Source organism: Epinephelus fuscoguttatus, linkage group LG11 (genome assembly GCF_011397635.1).
Source record: "Epinephelus fuscoguttatus linkage group LG11, E.fuscoguttatus.final_Chr_v1".
NCBI lineage: Eukaryota > Metazoa > Chordata > Actinopteri > Perciformes > Serranidae > Epinephelus > Epinephelus fuscoguttatus.
Genome location: NC_064762.1, coordinates 10,225,857 through 10,241,221, shown reverse-complemented (window position 1 = coordinate 10,241,221; position 15,365 = coordinate 10,225,857). Strand labels below are relative to the sequence as shown.

The window sequence follows — 15,365 nt, the reverse complement described above, 5'->3', positions numbered from 1 at the left end:
TTAATGTTGAAATCCTAAGGTGAAACCATAAAATGACAGCGTGGCCCGCTGCAGGAAGAGTTTACAGAGTAATAATTATAATCATACAAATACTACACAATCCTCCTCAGAACCAATCTGCTACAAGACTCATCCACGAGATGCCAGAGATCAGAGTTACTGGAGAAATATTTAAATGAAGTGGGACTGTGACGGACTGACAGACACGTGTTGGGTCAGAGCAGGGGTCGGCAACCTTTAAAAATCTGTCTGGAGCTGCAAAACATATTTGAATAAAGGTAACGGCTTATTAAGTCTAAATTAGCCCTCGGCTCCTCTGCAGTGGGATATTATAATTATTTAGTACTTTAACTTTGCAGCGTTGGTGGTGAAAACAAATGAATCTGTCCACACATTATTAAATCCCCTGTTTTCCTCCAAGACTTTTCCTTTTGTGGATTTAAAGTCAATAGCAATGATGAACTTCAGGCCACGGCTACTGAAGTGCTGCAAAATTTAGAGTAAAGGCAGCAGGTCGTAGACGTATGACGCACATTTTATTTGATGAATGTTAAAAACATTCAGATCTGAGCTTAAAGTCCAACATTAACAAGGTGACGACCTCAGAAACATCACTAAGGTACGACCATTTCTAAATGAACAAGATGCAGCAAAACTGATTCATGTCTTTAATTTTCCACCACTGTTACACACTTTTTACTGGCCTCCCAAAAACACTGAGAGACTTCAGCTCATTCAAAACTCTGCAGCTCAACTATGAAAAAAAAACACTGCGATCATCTGCTACTTGTTTATTGGAAGAAGAACAGAGATGCAGCATTTGTCAGTGACGCCCCAAAGAGATTTTTAAAAGAAAGCTAAGAACGCATCTGTTCACTTTACTTTAACTTGCTCTGACGTCCTGATACAGCTCTGAAACTCGTTCTTTTTCCGCTTCATGCTGCTGCAACTCTTTTAAAATCTTACATGATTTTATGACCATTCTGTCTATTCATGTGAAGCATATAATGCCTTTATTATAAAGCACTTTGAAAGATGCTATTTAAATAAAGTGTATTATTTTATAATTTGATGTGTAGGCTGCACATTTTGCAATCACTTTAGGCCTACAACAATAAAATAAAATTAATATCTAATTGTTACTCATTTCCATGGGGAGCCACTGGGGAGGAGCTAAAGAGCCGCAGGTTGCCGAACCCTCGGGTTAGAAAACAACTCATCATCCAGACAGTTTTATAGATATTCTCCTGTTTTTTTAGTTTTATGTTTTGGGTTTTTGTGCAGCCGTCTGGCTCTCATCGACACATGGAGGTTACAGAGGTTTCACCACATGAATCTAAAGTTCAAACCAAAACCAGATTATGTAAGGTGACTTTTCCTTGTGATCAGAGTGAGCTGTTGAGCTGCCAAAGAACAAACACAGATAAATCCATCCCCTGACTTTACCTCCACCTTTTATTACGGAGTGTAAATCAATGACACGATGACCCTTACTGTGAATTTACTGTGAAAACAGGAGCTCAGATTTGGTTGAACAAACATTTTCTGATTGTTACATATGGGTTCAGTTCCCTTGTGGTTAACATCAGTGTGGAGGCCATGTCAGTTTTGTGACATCTTCTCTCTGAAAAACATCTCTAATTATTAAAATAAACAATTTAAGAAGAGCCAACAATAAAAGTGGAAGGTAACATTTTTGATGTTTGACAACAAATTATCCAAAAGAGTCCGGTGAGATTTTCATGATCCTTCTCTGAGAGCAGTCTCTGGCTCTGTTTCTGGTTGTTGTTTCACCCTCAGGCTGAATCCAGGATGGCGCCTGATGCCAAATGGGCCTCGTCTCTTCCTTCACAGTCTCCGGAGGTTTGTTTCAGACATCTTCCACCACTCTGGGCAGAGAGACGATCGCCAAGGAGCTCGACAGTCAGTTAAATGCGTGCTTCACTACATATTCATGCTTTGGTGTTGAACAATGTTGGCTCCGTGCAGACAACACAAGTCTGGTTCGTCAACAGTTGAGTCGAGGTCCAAAGATCCAGAGTCTGAACTCTGAAAGCTTCAGACGGGTCTCTGTGTTTTTACCTCTCGGTGCAGATGATTGTCCGGTCGAACAGAGATCAAACTGAACGTGACGGAGGCTGAGAAACTGTGCATCCAGGAAATAAATTAAAGTAAAGCTAAACATGTCAGGTCTGCTGAAGAGCTGAGACAAAAGAGGGAGAGTGAAGGAGACACGTTCAGCTGCAGATGACTCAAACAACAGGAGACAAATTTATGTATTTTGTTTTGTTTTTGTACAAACAATAAATGCATCGTCCCTCTGAACACAAAACAAAAAATAAACAGGAATATTTTCAACTACATAGCTTAAAATCATGTGTTTATCATCTCAACGTCTGGAATGATTCACAAACATATGAAAAGAAAAAAGTGTAAAAATGACAAATTTCCATCATAACATCGTCTAAATTATTACAAATAATTCATTTATTATCATTTATGGCCACAGCAATGTCAGACTGGAGGAGAGAGTGTTGAACGGAGTGCCTCAAAAGCTCCATCAATAATCACACAGATGGGACTTAAAGTGCTGAAAGGTGTGTCTGTTTTTATCATTTATCAGAATGTACATTTCTTGAACTTAAAAAAAGACGCTCCTGACAAAGTGAAATTCATCTGAGTTTTGTTTTTAAATGCTGATGCCACATCACAAGTCAAACATGATCTAATGCTCACATGTTGAATGTTTTTTGTTGATTGTCCATAATAATGTCAGCAAAGCTTTAATTTAGTGGTCAGGTGCAGTTTATTTTCTAGGTCCATGAATGCCTAATTACGCCCTTGGACGGTCTGTGGAAAGAACGTTGTGCTTTGGTAAGAATTAAAGGAGACCAAACAAAACAAAAAAAAAAAAAACACCAACCTGATCTCACAGAAATATGTGACATGACCTCTTCACATCGCATTACTTGGTGGTGGTGGTGCCAGCTGCATGGAAACAGTGCCAACAGAAGGTCAATCAGGGTTGTTTGTCGAGGTGAACAACAAATTTCCTGCTTCAGCAGCATCGCGCAGTGGCTGGTGGGTAATGTTACAACCTCATGGGCAGTATAAAGAGTGACAGTCTGCATACAGAGGAGGGTGAGGTGGACGGATAAAACAAACACAGGACTTTGACAAAGGAGACCGCTGTTCACGTCCTGTGTGAAACTACAGGTCAGTGTCGACTTCGTTGTGACACGCTTACATCCCCTACTTAACAAATGCAGTTATCTCAACAAAGTAGAATTACCACCTTGCAGTTTTAGACCTCGAACCACAAACTAGTTAAGTTGCAATTACAGTTTATATCCATGTCTGTCCAGATTCATGTGACAGCTGACGATGCTTCAAATATGGATGTTGCTTCATAGAAGCTGCACATGGACGCTTCACACACAGATCTATACAGTCAGCACAGTTTCAAAATTAGAGTCACCAATTCAGTATCTGACCAAATGTCTCTCCTTCTGTTCCTGAGATATGACGTTAAAACATGATGATGTCACAGTCAAGCTGATCTTTGACCTTCATGATTTTATCCTGTTAAACATTTGTGTCAAGCTTTGTCAGAATTAGCATATACATTCTTGAGTTATGGCCAAAAATATGTTTTGTCACAGTGGACGTTTGTGCCAAATTTTAAGAAATTCCCTCAAAGTGTTCTTGAGATAACATGTTGATGAGAGTCAGACGGATGGACGGACAACCGGAAAAACATACTGCCTGCAGGCACGGCTGTTGTTGGCGTGGAGCCATAAGAACAAGATCTTTTTCTAATGTGCTCACATTAAACGCAATGCAAATTTTGAAGTTTGAACATCAGAATATTTTGTGTTGACTTATTTTGTACGTGCGTAAAATGGCTGAATCGATGAATGAACTTTGGCTGGTATGTCCACGGAGTCATATGTCCCCGGAGGATCTCAATGCCGATTGGCTATCGCAGCGTGATTTGGTTGCTTAAATTCAGATTTTTCAACTCTCACAAATGAGCGTGATGTGAATTCGCGCTACTCACTTCATCCACATCGCGTCCATCACACGCCTGGCAGGAATTGGTGTCTAATCACGACACACGACTTTACATGTAATTCAGTTGCCTGAATGTTTTATTTGCACCCAGTGTGAACATATCGTAACTCAACCAAGCAGTTTTTGTGCCTAAACCCACAACTCCACCAATAACCACCACCAACCACCAGTAATTAAACACGTTTGGTACCATCAACACATAATGTGGTGTGAAGAGTCATCTCATGTATTTCTGTGAGATCACATTCTCATGTAGTGAGACCACATTTTATAGTTTAAATAAGACTTTGACAGTGTGTGAAAAATTATTTTTTAACCTACACACTCGTCAACAAGACTTTCTGGTGTGTGAGAACTTATTCCTCATTTTACCAATTACAGGTCAAATAGAGAGAGTATTCAGGTACAACGCTCTCCACCAATTGATTTCTATTCTACGCTGAACTAAACTGATTAACCGTTAAATTTAGTTGTTAAATTAAATAAAATAAGCTTTTCTCTCACAGAAGTTCCTCTGGAAGAGAACATCTGCTCTTAAACTCAATACAATTACATATATAAAAACTTTGACTTCTCAGAACTTTAAATCCAGTTTGTCTGTAATTGGTACCAAAAGTTCTTTCCAAGACACTTTCAAGAAATAATTAGGAAGAAACAGACCCATAAAATAAAGTGTTACCATAACTGTTCTCCTTAGTGCTAGAAAAATATTCAGTCTGCCAAACTGAAGCTAAAGTGGAAGTTTTAATGAGGCAGTGCATCAAACAGAAAAGAGATTTTTACAAACTTTTTCATCCAAATGACGTGAACAGATCCTGAATATGACCTCATCAGAACATCGAGTCAGCTTCAGTGATGTAGCAACAAAACAAATATGACTGAACAAAACATCCTGCTGCAGTTAATAAAAGATACCTGCAGCCGTAATGAGACTCAAACATTTCCTAAACTTGTTTGCTGATGACTGAATGTTCTACATGGGCTAAACAGTTGCTGCTAACAACTGAACAGATCTCTTTCTATTCAAGTTGGGACTAGACAATCGGAGAGCTTAGAGTAAGAGACAGCTACATGCAGAAGTCTTTACAGGAATCTCATTGTTTTCTGCAGAGGCATGCCTTCATATTAGGTTTCAAATTTAAGGAGAAGTATTCATTTGCAAACAGGAAATTAGGCGTAATTATTTTTTAAGGCTTGTTTGAAGTCACAGGAAGAGTGATGACGCTCACAGCTTTCTGCAGATCAGACCAAATGTAAATTCTGTAGCATTATGATGTGGTGGAATAACGGAGAAATAACTTTTAATGTACTGATATTTTGACCTTAACTGAATCTTGTGTCACATTGGAAAATGTTGGCATTGTACATTTTTGCAAACCACGGATACATTAAATTTGGATGTTATTATGTAGAACATATGTTCAAATGACGTTTAATTAGTGTGCAGTTAGGCTTTAGGAACAAAACTATTTGGCTACAGTAAGGAAAAGATCACGATTTGGCTCAAAATACCTGTTTTTTGGGGAAAATCCTGACAGGAAATCAGTGTTATTTTTTTGACGAAAACTAAGACAAACATTTTTTGTCAATGACCTTTTTTTCCATGTCGAAAACAAGACAATGACAAGTTCAAAATAAATCTTGATAATAAAAACTAAAACGCAATCCGTTTCATTTCTGTTGACGAGACAAGACGTGGCGAAAATGCTCTTGAAAGCCGAGCAGCCTGCAGCTTGGCAGGCGTCACGCCATCCACCACGCCCTCCACCTCCTGATGACAAAGTCAGCTCATATACTACATCACTTTAGAAACACTGGTATGATGCATATGAAACATACAAATGTAATGTACTCATGCTTTGCAGAAACATAGAATACCAACATTTTCTAATGGTGACCAGGCTGTGCTTCAGACAACACTGCACAAACTCTGTTTCATTAAACACAGTCCGACCAAACCCCAAAGATAAAAACTGATTTTCTCACTGCTTGTGGCATCTAGCCATGCTGAGGTTTTCTGCTCTCCACTGCTTCAGACACTGGCCACCACGCCAGAATAGCTGATATAAACATTATTTAACTTGTGGTGCAGAGATAATAAAAGCATGAAAACCATAATCTGATTTGTAGGGATTCTCTCTCTCGCTGTCAACAGATTCAAACAGGAACTATACATTAAGTGTTGACTTTTTCCAAATGCCATTTTTAATAACTTCAACACCACAAGTGAAATTCTCTTCACCTTTGTTGTATCAGAATATTGGCAGATGTTCTCAGCTGAATGAAACCCAAACTATGTGCGAGACCAGACGGCACATGGAGAAGTGTTTTGTTTTTTTGTAATTTGGATGAACTGACCATTCAGGTGATAATATCATCCTGGCAGCTGCAGTGAATATTTTTCATAATGCTGCAGCTTCTTTTTGCTGTCAGAAAAATAAAATTACTGAATTAAAAAAAATCATATTTGAACAAGATGCCTCACTCAATCAGTAATGCTGTGACCAGAAATGACCGCCTGTAGGGTTACTAAACTTTGGCTGCCGTGCACAGGAAGCAAAGCGTCAGTGGCCAACTGGAATTAGCTCGGTTCTTATTATTTATTGTCTAGCCACCAACCATCAGCTCAGGGTCTGATTGTTCAATCTGCCACGTGGTGAATCTTTAAGGAGAGTGAAGGCGGTAAAAATTACCACCATTAAACCTTGTGGGTTTTTTGAAACCTAACAGCACTGGTTGGTCAGGAACATTTGTTGGTAGAAGTGACATGTTAAAGCTCCAAGAAATTTTCAGAGATATTTCCATATAAAGTCTAAATGTGTGTCAATATTTCTAGGCATTTTGGCTTCATTTTGCAATAATAAACATTATAACAGGACGTAAATATGCTCAGAAAAATCTCTGATCTGTTCTGCCCTTTCTGTCGCCATGACTAGTTTTCCTTTGAGGTGCAAAGGGTGTGCCTCCACAGCGTGGGGAGTTGGAGAATGTTTGGGTTTGTATGTACAGTCTCGGTGACCCTTCCAGGACCCCGTGAAGGCATGAACAAAAGCAACCATCAGGACACATTATAACACTATAGAATAAGGCACATAGAATAGATAGATCATCAATATTTACATGGGATATGGCTCCACACACACATGCACAAACGGACACTTCAAACAAACATCACAGTATTAAAAAACACCAAAACTTAACAGCCTACTTTTTTTTCTATCAGAGCTTTTCCTCCCCTCTTATCCCCCCCCCCGCTCCCTTTAGTTTCCTCTCAGTTACACAGTCTGGCAGCCAGGTCAGCCGATTCTGAAATTTGATATGATACAGTAGAATCGCAGCAATGTTCTCTGACCGCCCCGGAGCGCTCAGACACCCCAGGGTTTCAAACCATAATATGTGGCGTTGTCTGTCATGATCTGAACTTGAACTTTTTAACAGTTTGTGGCACCGGCTGTTTTTAACACATTCTGCAGGAACAGGCAGATTTTTGTTGATTAGCAGATATTTGCGCTCTGATTTAAATCATGTAGCTGTTTATGGTGAGTTGGTACTGAGGAAAACTGTGTGCTAACTATTCAGTAGGCCTGGGCGGTATCATGGTATTACGGTATACCAGGGTATTTATACATTTATACCATCAAAAATACAGACACTCATCTTCCTATTACCCTCATACTTGAGAGGCTGCACTGAGGATATTTTGCATGTAGTGCTCATCACATGCCGCCAGAGGTCAGTGTGGTGGAACAGGCAGCTGAGCTGACAAATATGGTGACTGGCTGCGAGTGGTGGGGATAATGTCAGAGGACTGCAAACAGCTGGTGGAGACTGCAGATTTTCACATCTAACTCTGTGAATTCAGTTTTTTTTTTTGCGACCAAACCAGAGTTGGTGATTGTTGTAACAGTGGACTAACTAACTGAACGACTAACGAGACCAACCAAGAAGGTTTTGGTGGCGTTTTTTTTTTTTCTGTCAATTTTGAATGAAGTGTGTTTTATGAGGAGTCAACAGGGCAAAAGAGTGAAAGAGAGAAGCTTGCACTGCGGAGGTGAATGCTTGTTATTCTCTGCTTAATAAATAAATAGGTGTAAGAATGTTACCTTTATTGAGATTTTGAGAGCTTTTTGAGGTTGCTCATTAGACCGCAAAAGCCAAGTGAGCTTGCAGAACATAGCAAGTCCCTGGTTGAGTAGGGGATGGGGGGTTGGGCACACCACACACTAAAAAGCCTTATTCCCCAGTAAAATTTCAGGAGGGTATCAAAAAATAAATACCACCTTGGCCTACTAATTAGTATTCTTCCACACAAACTAAGCAGCTCATCACGAATTCTAAAGACGAGATACAGAAACATATCTTGAATTTTTGCTCATCAGTCTAAAATTACAGTTAAAACTGGGCCGCCTGCCTGAAAACAATGTACATAATGTAACACTAACATCCAACACATCACGATTAAAACCACAACAGGGATTCTGATTCAAAGCTCCAGGGGCAAGGAAGGATGGATGTATCCTCAATGACAGGGGAAAGACAGTGGGGTGAAAACCAAATGTTCTAGAACATGATTTACAACTGTCGAATGTTGGTCAGGGAGTTTCAGAAGCCAGGAGGGATCTCAAATTCTTCTGTCACGGCCCTCATAATTCTAAAATCCGTTCGTTGTGGCTAACGCTGAAGAAGAACTCAAGAATAATTGGAGCAGTTCAGAGAACAGAGGATTCTAAACTCATGAGGCTGTCGGGGAGCTCTAGAATGTTGGTCAGCGAGTATCTGAACCCTGAAGGGTTTCCAATTCTTCTACAATGGCCCCTCAGAATTGTAAAATCATTTGTTTCTTTTTTCTGGCTGACGCTGGAGAAAAGTTCTAGAATGATGGGAGCAGTTCCACAATACAAAGGATCCTGTACTGCTGCTGCTGCTGCCAGAGAGTTCTAGAATGTATGTCAGGGAGTTTCAGAAGTCTGAGGTGTTCTAGAAATCCTCTTTAACGGCCCTTGGAATTCTAAAATCCGGTCTTTCTGGCTGACGTAGGAGAGAAGTTCTAGAATGACTGAAGCACTTCCAAGAACAGAGGATCTTAAACTGCTGAGGCTGTCAGAGAGTTCTTGAAGGTTGCTCTGATAGTTTCAGAAGCCTGGAGGGTTCTAAAATATTTTAGGGTCTTGACTGATGGCCCTTAGAATTCTAGTCTCTCTGGCTGATGGTGAAAAGGAGTTCTAGAATGATTGGAGCAGATCCAGAACACAGATAGACTTAACTGCTGAGGCCGTCAGAGAGTTCTAGAATACTAGGAGTAGTTCAAGAACACAAAAGGTTCTCGCGTGTTGGGTGGCAGTTCCAGAACAAAAGCAAAGCCTTAAATAATTGTTCCAGAACAGCAAGGTAGGTTCCAGTGTCGTGCTTTATATCGGAACCTTTGGCAGAAGCCTCCTCTGTCCTAAAGGCTGCTGGGAGTATGATGTCACAACAGTTTCCAGAGCAATTTGGGCAGTTCCAAAACACGGGACAGTTCCAGAAGGTGGAAAATGGAGGACAGCTCTAGAACCGGGTGCTGTGGGCGAAGCTGTCGGACATAATGATGTTCTTGTAGAAGTTGTCGGAGCGCGTGGAGCAGTAACCTTTCACCTTGTCGATCATCTGGCTGACGGGGAGGATGGAGGACGAGGAGGAAGAGGAGTTGGGCTCCGCCTCTGAAGAGGAGGAGCATGAGGAGACGCACTTGGGGCTGGTCTGGTTGGAGTAACATTTATCTGCAACCAGGGAGCAAAAATAAAAAGACAGGAACACACAAGAATTATTACTGGATCTATCAATAATCAATAAATCAGATGTGAATCATACAGGCGGTCCCTCACAGTGACGACATTAACATGCACACTAACATTTCACTATTATTCTAAATATGACAATATTCCAAATTTGATGTGGGTCATGTAAACAGCATGTTCTGTTTGAATTTTCCAAATTAGACCTCATTCTGAATATGGCACTTTCTGATGAAGACGTGGGATATGTTGATATTATTAAGGTTTTAGGAGCATTAGTTGGACATGTATACAGCACATCCGGTATATGCTTCTCAACTGGGGTTTTAACTGCAGTGTCCCGTTAACAGTCAGCTCTGTGTGTTGTAGACAAACCCATGGATGGATTACTGAACGGGTCTTTTCAGACACAGGCCCAGGGACCTAAAGTATCAGGGCCCCCCGACCTTCAACTTGACAATGTCACTCAAAGAAACAGCGACCAGGCGGAGACTCAAACTGAACACAAAGATACACAAAACATTTACAAAGAGAAGCAAAACCACCGCAAAGAGACTCACAATGATGACATACACCGTGTCCTAACTGGATGCAAGCGTAAGACTATTGTGCCGCATCGTGTTACATTGGACGCTCTCTGTCTACACTGGATCTGTTAAATGGAAAGCCCATCACGTCATGTAAACAAAACACGCACACAGCAGCTGTGTGCTCAGAGTAACCACTGAAAAGATGGTTCAGTACGTACTTCCTTATTATTGACACAAACAACAATACTGTCACAAGTAACAAAGATATCATTGTAGCTCCCAGATTGCATCATACCACCATCTCCACTTTGTAAAACAAACTAGCTTACTAGCATCCCACACAATACTTAACCAGACACTTTCAGCTCTGTGGTGATCTCCCTCAAGCCGGATGACAACTTATTTATGTTTTTGTAATGGAATAATGAGGTATCATGTAGGTAATTCCTCGTCCATTGTGGCGCTTGCAGTGTGAGCTACAGAATAAAAATAGAAATGGGGCATCTGGCAAAAGTTCAGCTCAAACCAGCGCACCACATCGCGTCACTTGCAGGCAATTAGGACAATCCAGTAGAAAAGAAGGCAATCAAACTGATTAAGTCGCTGACACTTGCTTGTGTTGCATCCAGTTAGGACACAGTGAAAGAGACAAGACCACGGAAAGATGCGTAACGACTACAAAGAGAGGCAAAAAGAGGAGGACAACAACTTCAAAAACCCGTTTCCACCAAGCAGTCCAGTTCAGTTCAGTTTGGTTCATTTTTTCTGTTTCCACAGTGAAAGTTGTGGATGGTACCAACAGAACCGTTCCTTACCGTCCCCATGTTTGGTCCCCTTTCTTTTGGGGTACCTAGCACACAGATCTGATACTAAAAGGTGGAGCTAGAAACTGTGCAGTCTGATTGGTCAGTAGAGGACGGTCACTCTGGTTTTATGTAACCTCTGTTCATACATCAGTAAACTAGAACTATAAAATGAAAGAGAAAAAAATAACTTCGTTCACTGGGCCGACTGCCGGCAACTTTTAAGGTGGAACGTTTACTTGTAATGTTACTCAATGCATGAGTTGATGACGTGAGTCCATCAGCACACCTTAAATTTCACTGTGACAACTTTGTTCCATTAGTTTTTATATGAGACACTTCCAGTAATGTGTGGATCTTTAAGCATCAAAAAATATACTGTATATATCCTAATTTATGAACGTCATATATTCTAATCCTCACTTGGCAGAGTGTCGTTCCTGTGGGCTACAGCAACACTAAACCCCTGAGCTTGCCTGAGAAGGACTAAATGCACAAAGCTGCTATTTTTAAATATCCCATGGAGAGAGACTCTCACTGCAGCCTGTTCTATTTTGTTCTGAAAATGTTGGCATGCAGCCTCGTTCTGTGGACGATAAACGAGGTGCAGACTTCCATCTGTGTCACCGCTGATGAGGAAATACAGCGAGTGCTGGACGAAGCAGTGAGTGACAACAACCCCGCCCTCATTTAAGAGGACTGTCTGTGGTGGAAATACTAAACAGACCGAGGGGCTAGGTACCATGTCTGAAGGGTTACTATTGGCTCCAAAGGTACAATACTGTAAGTCTATACTATAAATCTACTACAATCTGGTGTCTTAATCCTTAATCCTGTGTAGCTAAGATGGTGGGGCCTTCTGCATGTCTGGGCCCAGGGGCCCATTAGTCTCATAATCCGCCCATGCACAGTTTGTCAGGCTGAGGTAGAGATGCATGCCCAAAAGAAAAGCCCACATTTCTGGTGGGAAGGAGAAACATACTGTCTAACATTATGAAAGACCTGGGTATCAAGAGGTTTTTGAATATGTGCAAATATCACATATATGACAAGGCCAACCTTTTTAAGGAGATGGTTGAAGGAATGAAAGAGGGAGTTCATACAGTCCAACAAGTCCTCCACCGGTGGGAAAGGTTAAAAAAAATCCTATTCTAATGCAAAGAAAGCAAACGGCACGAGTGGCTTCAGCAGTTCCAATTTTCTATATTTGGATGTGATAAACATCACGTTAAGGCACGTTAACCAGAGTCTGCATGTGAACAGGAATATTGGTGGAATATTCATTTTCATTAGACATATAAACATCACAGTACAGGAATAATGTCTCTTTGGAATTCAGGTCAAAACTGTGTGCATTTAAATGTAGTCAGTGTGAGATGGAGGCAGTCTTACAGCTTTAATTAAGGTGGTATGTTTTAAGACCCGTTCTGCACATTAACACACAGCAGAAGAATTTATAATCAGTGTGGGAAACAAGACAAGGTTTAAATTCCAGTTACATAAGAGCAGCACAGTTTAAATGAACCTTTAAAGTGACTAAAACAAGAGGAGGAATGTGAACGAGGGCAGAATGTCAAAGACAAACAACATGTATCATCTAATCTCATCACATACGTACGTAGACGGGCAGAGGTGCAGTTATATCTGACACCACCTGTATAAAACCAAACAATCCACAGCAGAGTGTGGAGTGGCCGAAAGTCACCGTGTTATTTGTGAAAACATTAGAAAGGGTTCATCAAGGTTGAATTAACATCTGTCTCACACAGTTATGAAACTCCCATAAAAGCGTTATTATGTGACCATAATTCCATTCTTAGGTCTGATGATGATGAGCGAGCCAGCTCCATCTGTGGATGAAGAGCGGATGTCTTGAGGTTTTGATGTGATCACAACAACATAGGACCCTTTTTCCCCAAAAATTCTCAAGGTTAAGATCATGTTAGCTCTAAGATGGTTTTGGGAAGTTTGTTCTCGCTGTAGTTGTCACTCAATTCTTGATAATTAGTACCTGAGCAGAGAAATACACACCACATAATGAGCGGCCTCATGTTGTTCTCTGTGGGGAAAACAAGGTAAACGGGCGCCAAGTGGTTTTGCTGACCATTTGCACCTTGATTATCTATTTCCTTCTTTATTTATAGCCACAGTATAGTGTTAACCTCTGACTTCAAGCAGAGTAATCAGCTCGCCTGCCAGGCAATCTAGTTGTGGTCTGGTGTTATTTTCTTTTTACTCTTCTCAATGAAGTTGTATGGTTTGGTGTTCTTCCTTCTTGTAACCTTGTGATTTCAAAGGACTTCAGAGCAAACAGATCATACGGTCAGGTCAAGCAAAGCCTCGCTGGGTCACATTGAGGCTTCACAACAGCAGCCTCGCTCATAAAGGCATATTTTGATTTCATATTCCACTTGATCCGGAGATCACAGAGCTGGAGAGATGTTCTGGTTGAACTTCAGAGAACAGGATGGGGAGCACATGGAGAGATGGGTGGGACATGATTAACACGCAGTGAGGTACAAGGATTCAAGGTCGCCTGTGTTGTTTTGTCTCAGATACCAATGAAAATATCGAGAAGCTGAACCGGTCTGTAAAAAACAAGACTGTTCTGTGTCCTGTTTGAACGAGGCCATCTGGCCCAACAGGCAGAAGTGTCAGAAACAAATGATTATAAACCGTCATAAACCAACACCAGATGATAGAAACAACAACATGTAGCAGATGTAACAGTCAGTACAATAAGGACAATAAAGTACATACGCCTTAAAGAAACTCTAAACTCAGAGCAAACTACAACACCAACTACAGATCTATGGAGCACAACATGTTGGCCTTTTTATTCTCTCTTTAGATATGAAAATAGATACAAGTGCGGACAGAAGGCTCCATCTGTCTGCATAGCCAACGTTCAGGCTGCTCTCATAAACCGTACATTTTCCTACAAAAGGTAATACACTGAAATTCTTACATATCCAAGGTATTTTGAAAGGCTGCTATCATGTGACCCATGCGTTGACAGATTAAACAAGGAAGTGGTCCCGAGCCATCTTGTAAGGAGGCAGGCTAGGGTGGTCAATAGGTCCAGGACTCTCCCCTGAAGTCACGTGTTTGCAACTGAGTGAACTTTGAGTCATTTTAAGGTAAGTGCTCACCCTGTTTCTTTTCCTAAACCTAACCTCAGTAACCGTTCTGTGAGAATATGTTGTAATGTTAAGAATAAATGAGCCCTTAAGGCTGATTTATACTACATTTATAACGTCATTCGTGGGGCGCTAATTTGTGGGATATCATACGGACTGTTCTAGGAGGGTACATTCTAACGCTGAGCGTAAATGAGCCTTTAAAAGGAAATTTCGGTTTATTTCAACCTGTCTCCTATTGTCCTAAATTTGTTTCAAGTCACTAGTGACATAAAAATAATACTGAGCATGTTAGCCGTTAGCCTAGATACAACCGAGGCACGTAGTAGCATCAGACCTGTTAAAACGTAAGTGAACGGGCAACCTTCAAGTGCAAAGTTAGTCCACTAAAAAAGCTTTTTTTCCACAAAGGCCGCCTCATATCGTTAGGATAAATGTCAGAGAACATATAGAAAACGACATGAAAACGTGTTGTCTTACCTTACTGGTGTGCTGCCATGTTTGTTTACCATTTAGCTCTGCTTTCCAAAGCGCGGCCGAAATATTGCGAGAACAAGCAGCGATCTCATACCGTGCCTGAAATCTCGCGAGCTCTAGATAAAGCCCAGCTGGATACTACTCCAGGTGGAGGTGTCTCGTCCTCGGTCACACCCAGACCTTGAAAATAAGGCTGCAACCGGTCCCATTCCTTGCAACAGAGGCATTCCTCTTCTGTGGGCACTGGGGCACAGCATTCACAGGTACACCACCAATCTCCAGAGCTACACAGCCTTGCAGCAGCCATTCATCCCCTCTCGTCCTCTAACGTTACCTGTTGCGCCTCTCTCTCTCCTCCTTCTCCATTCTTCAATTTCACAAAGCTCTTCCTCAGTGTATTCTGGCTCAAATAAATAAGGGCGGCCATCAAACTCTGCACAAATCAAATTCCTCCTCCACAAAGTCGAAGTCTGGCAAAAAGTCAGCCATTATTCTATAAATCTTTCATAAAATAAATGAATGAACTTTTCAGGCTACTGTCTGGTTCTGCCTTCCAGCTGTTGCTGCTTG

General features: G+C 41.1%; 1 protein-coding gene across 2 annotated transcripts in view; it reads right to left on the bottom strand.

The window, feature by feature from the left end:
- Nucleotides 1-1,437: 1,437 nt before the first annotated feature.
- The window catches only part of adgrg6 (adhesion G protein-coupled receptor G6), a 144,533-nt gene continuing 130,605 nt past the window's right edge, over nt 1,438-15,365 (bottom strand). For both annotated transcript variants that reach the window (XM_049590102.1, XM_049590103.1), the window contains one exon: nt 1,438-9,830. In XM_049590102.1, coding sequence (XP_049446059.1) covers nt 9,619-9,830 — 212 coding nt within the window. In that variant the 3' untranslated portion in view covers nt 1,438-9,618. The remainder of the gene's footprint in view (nt 9,831-15,365) is intronic.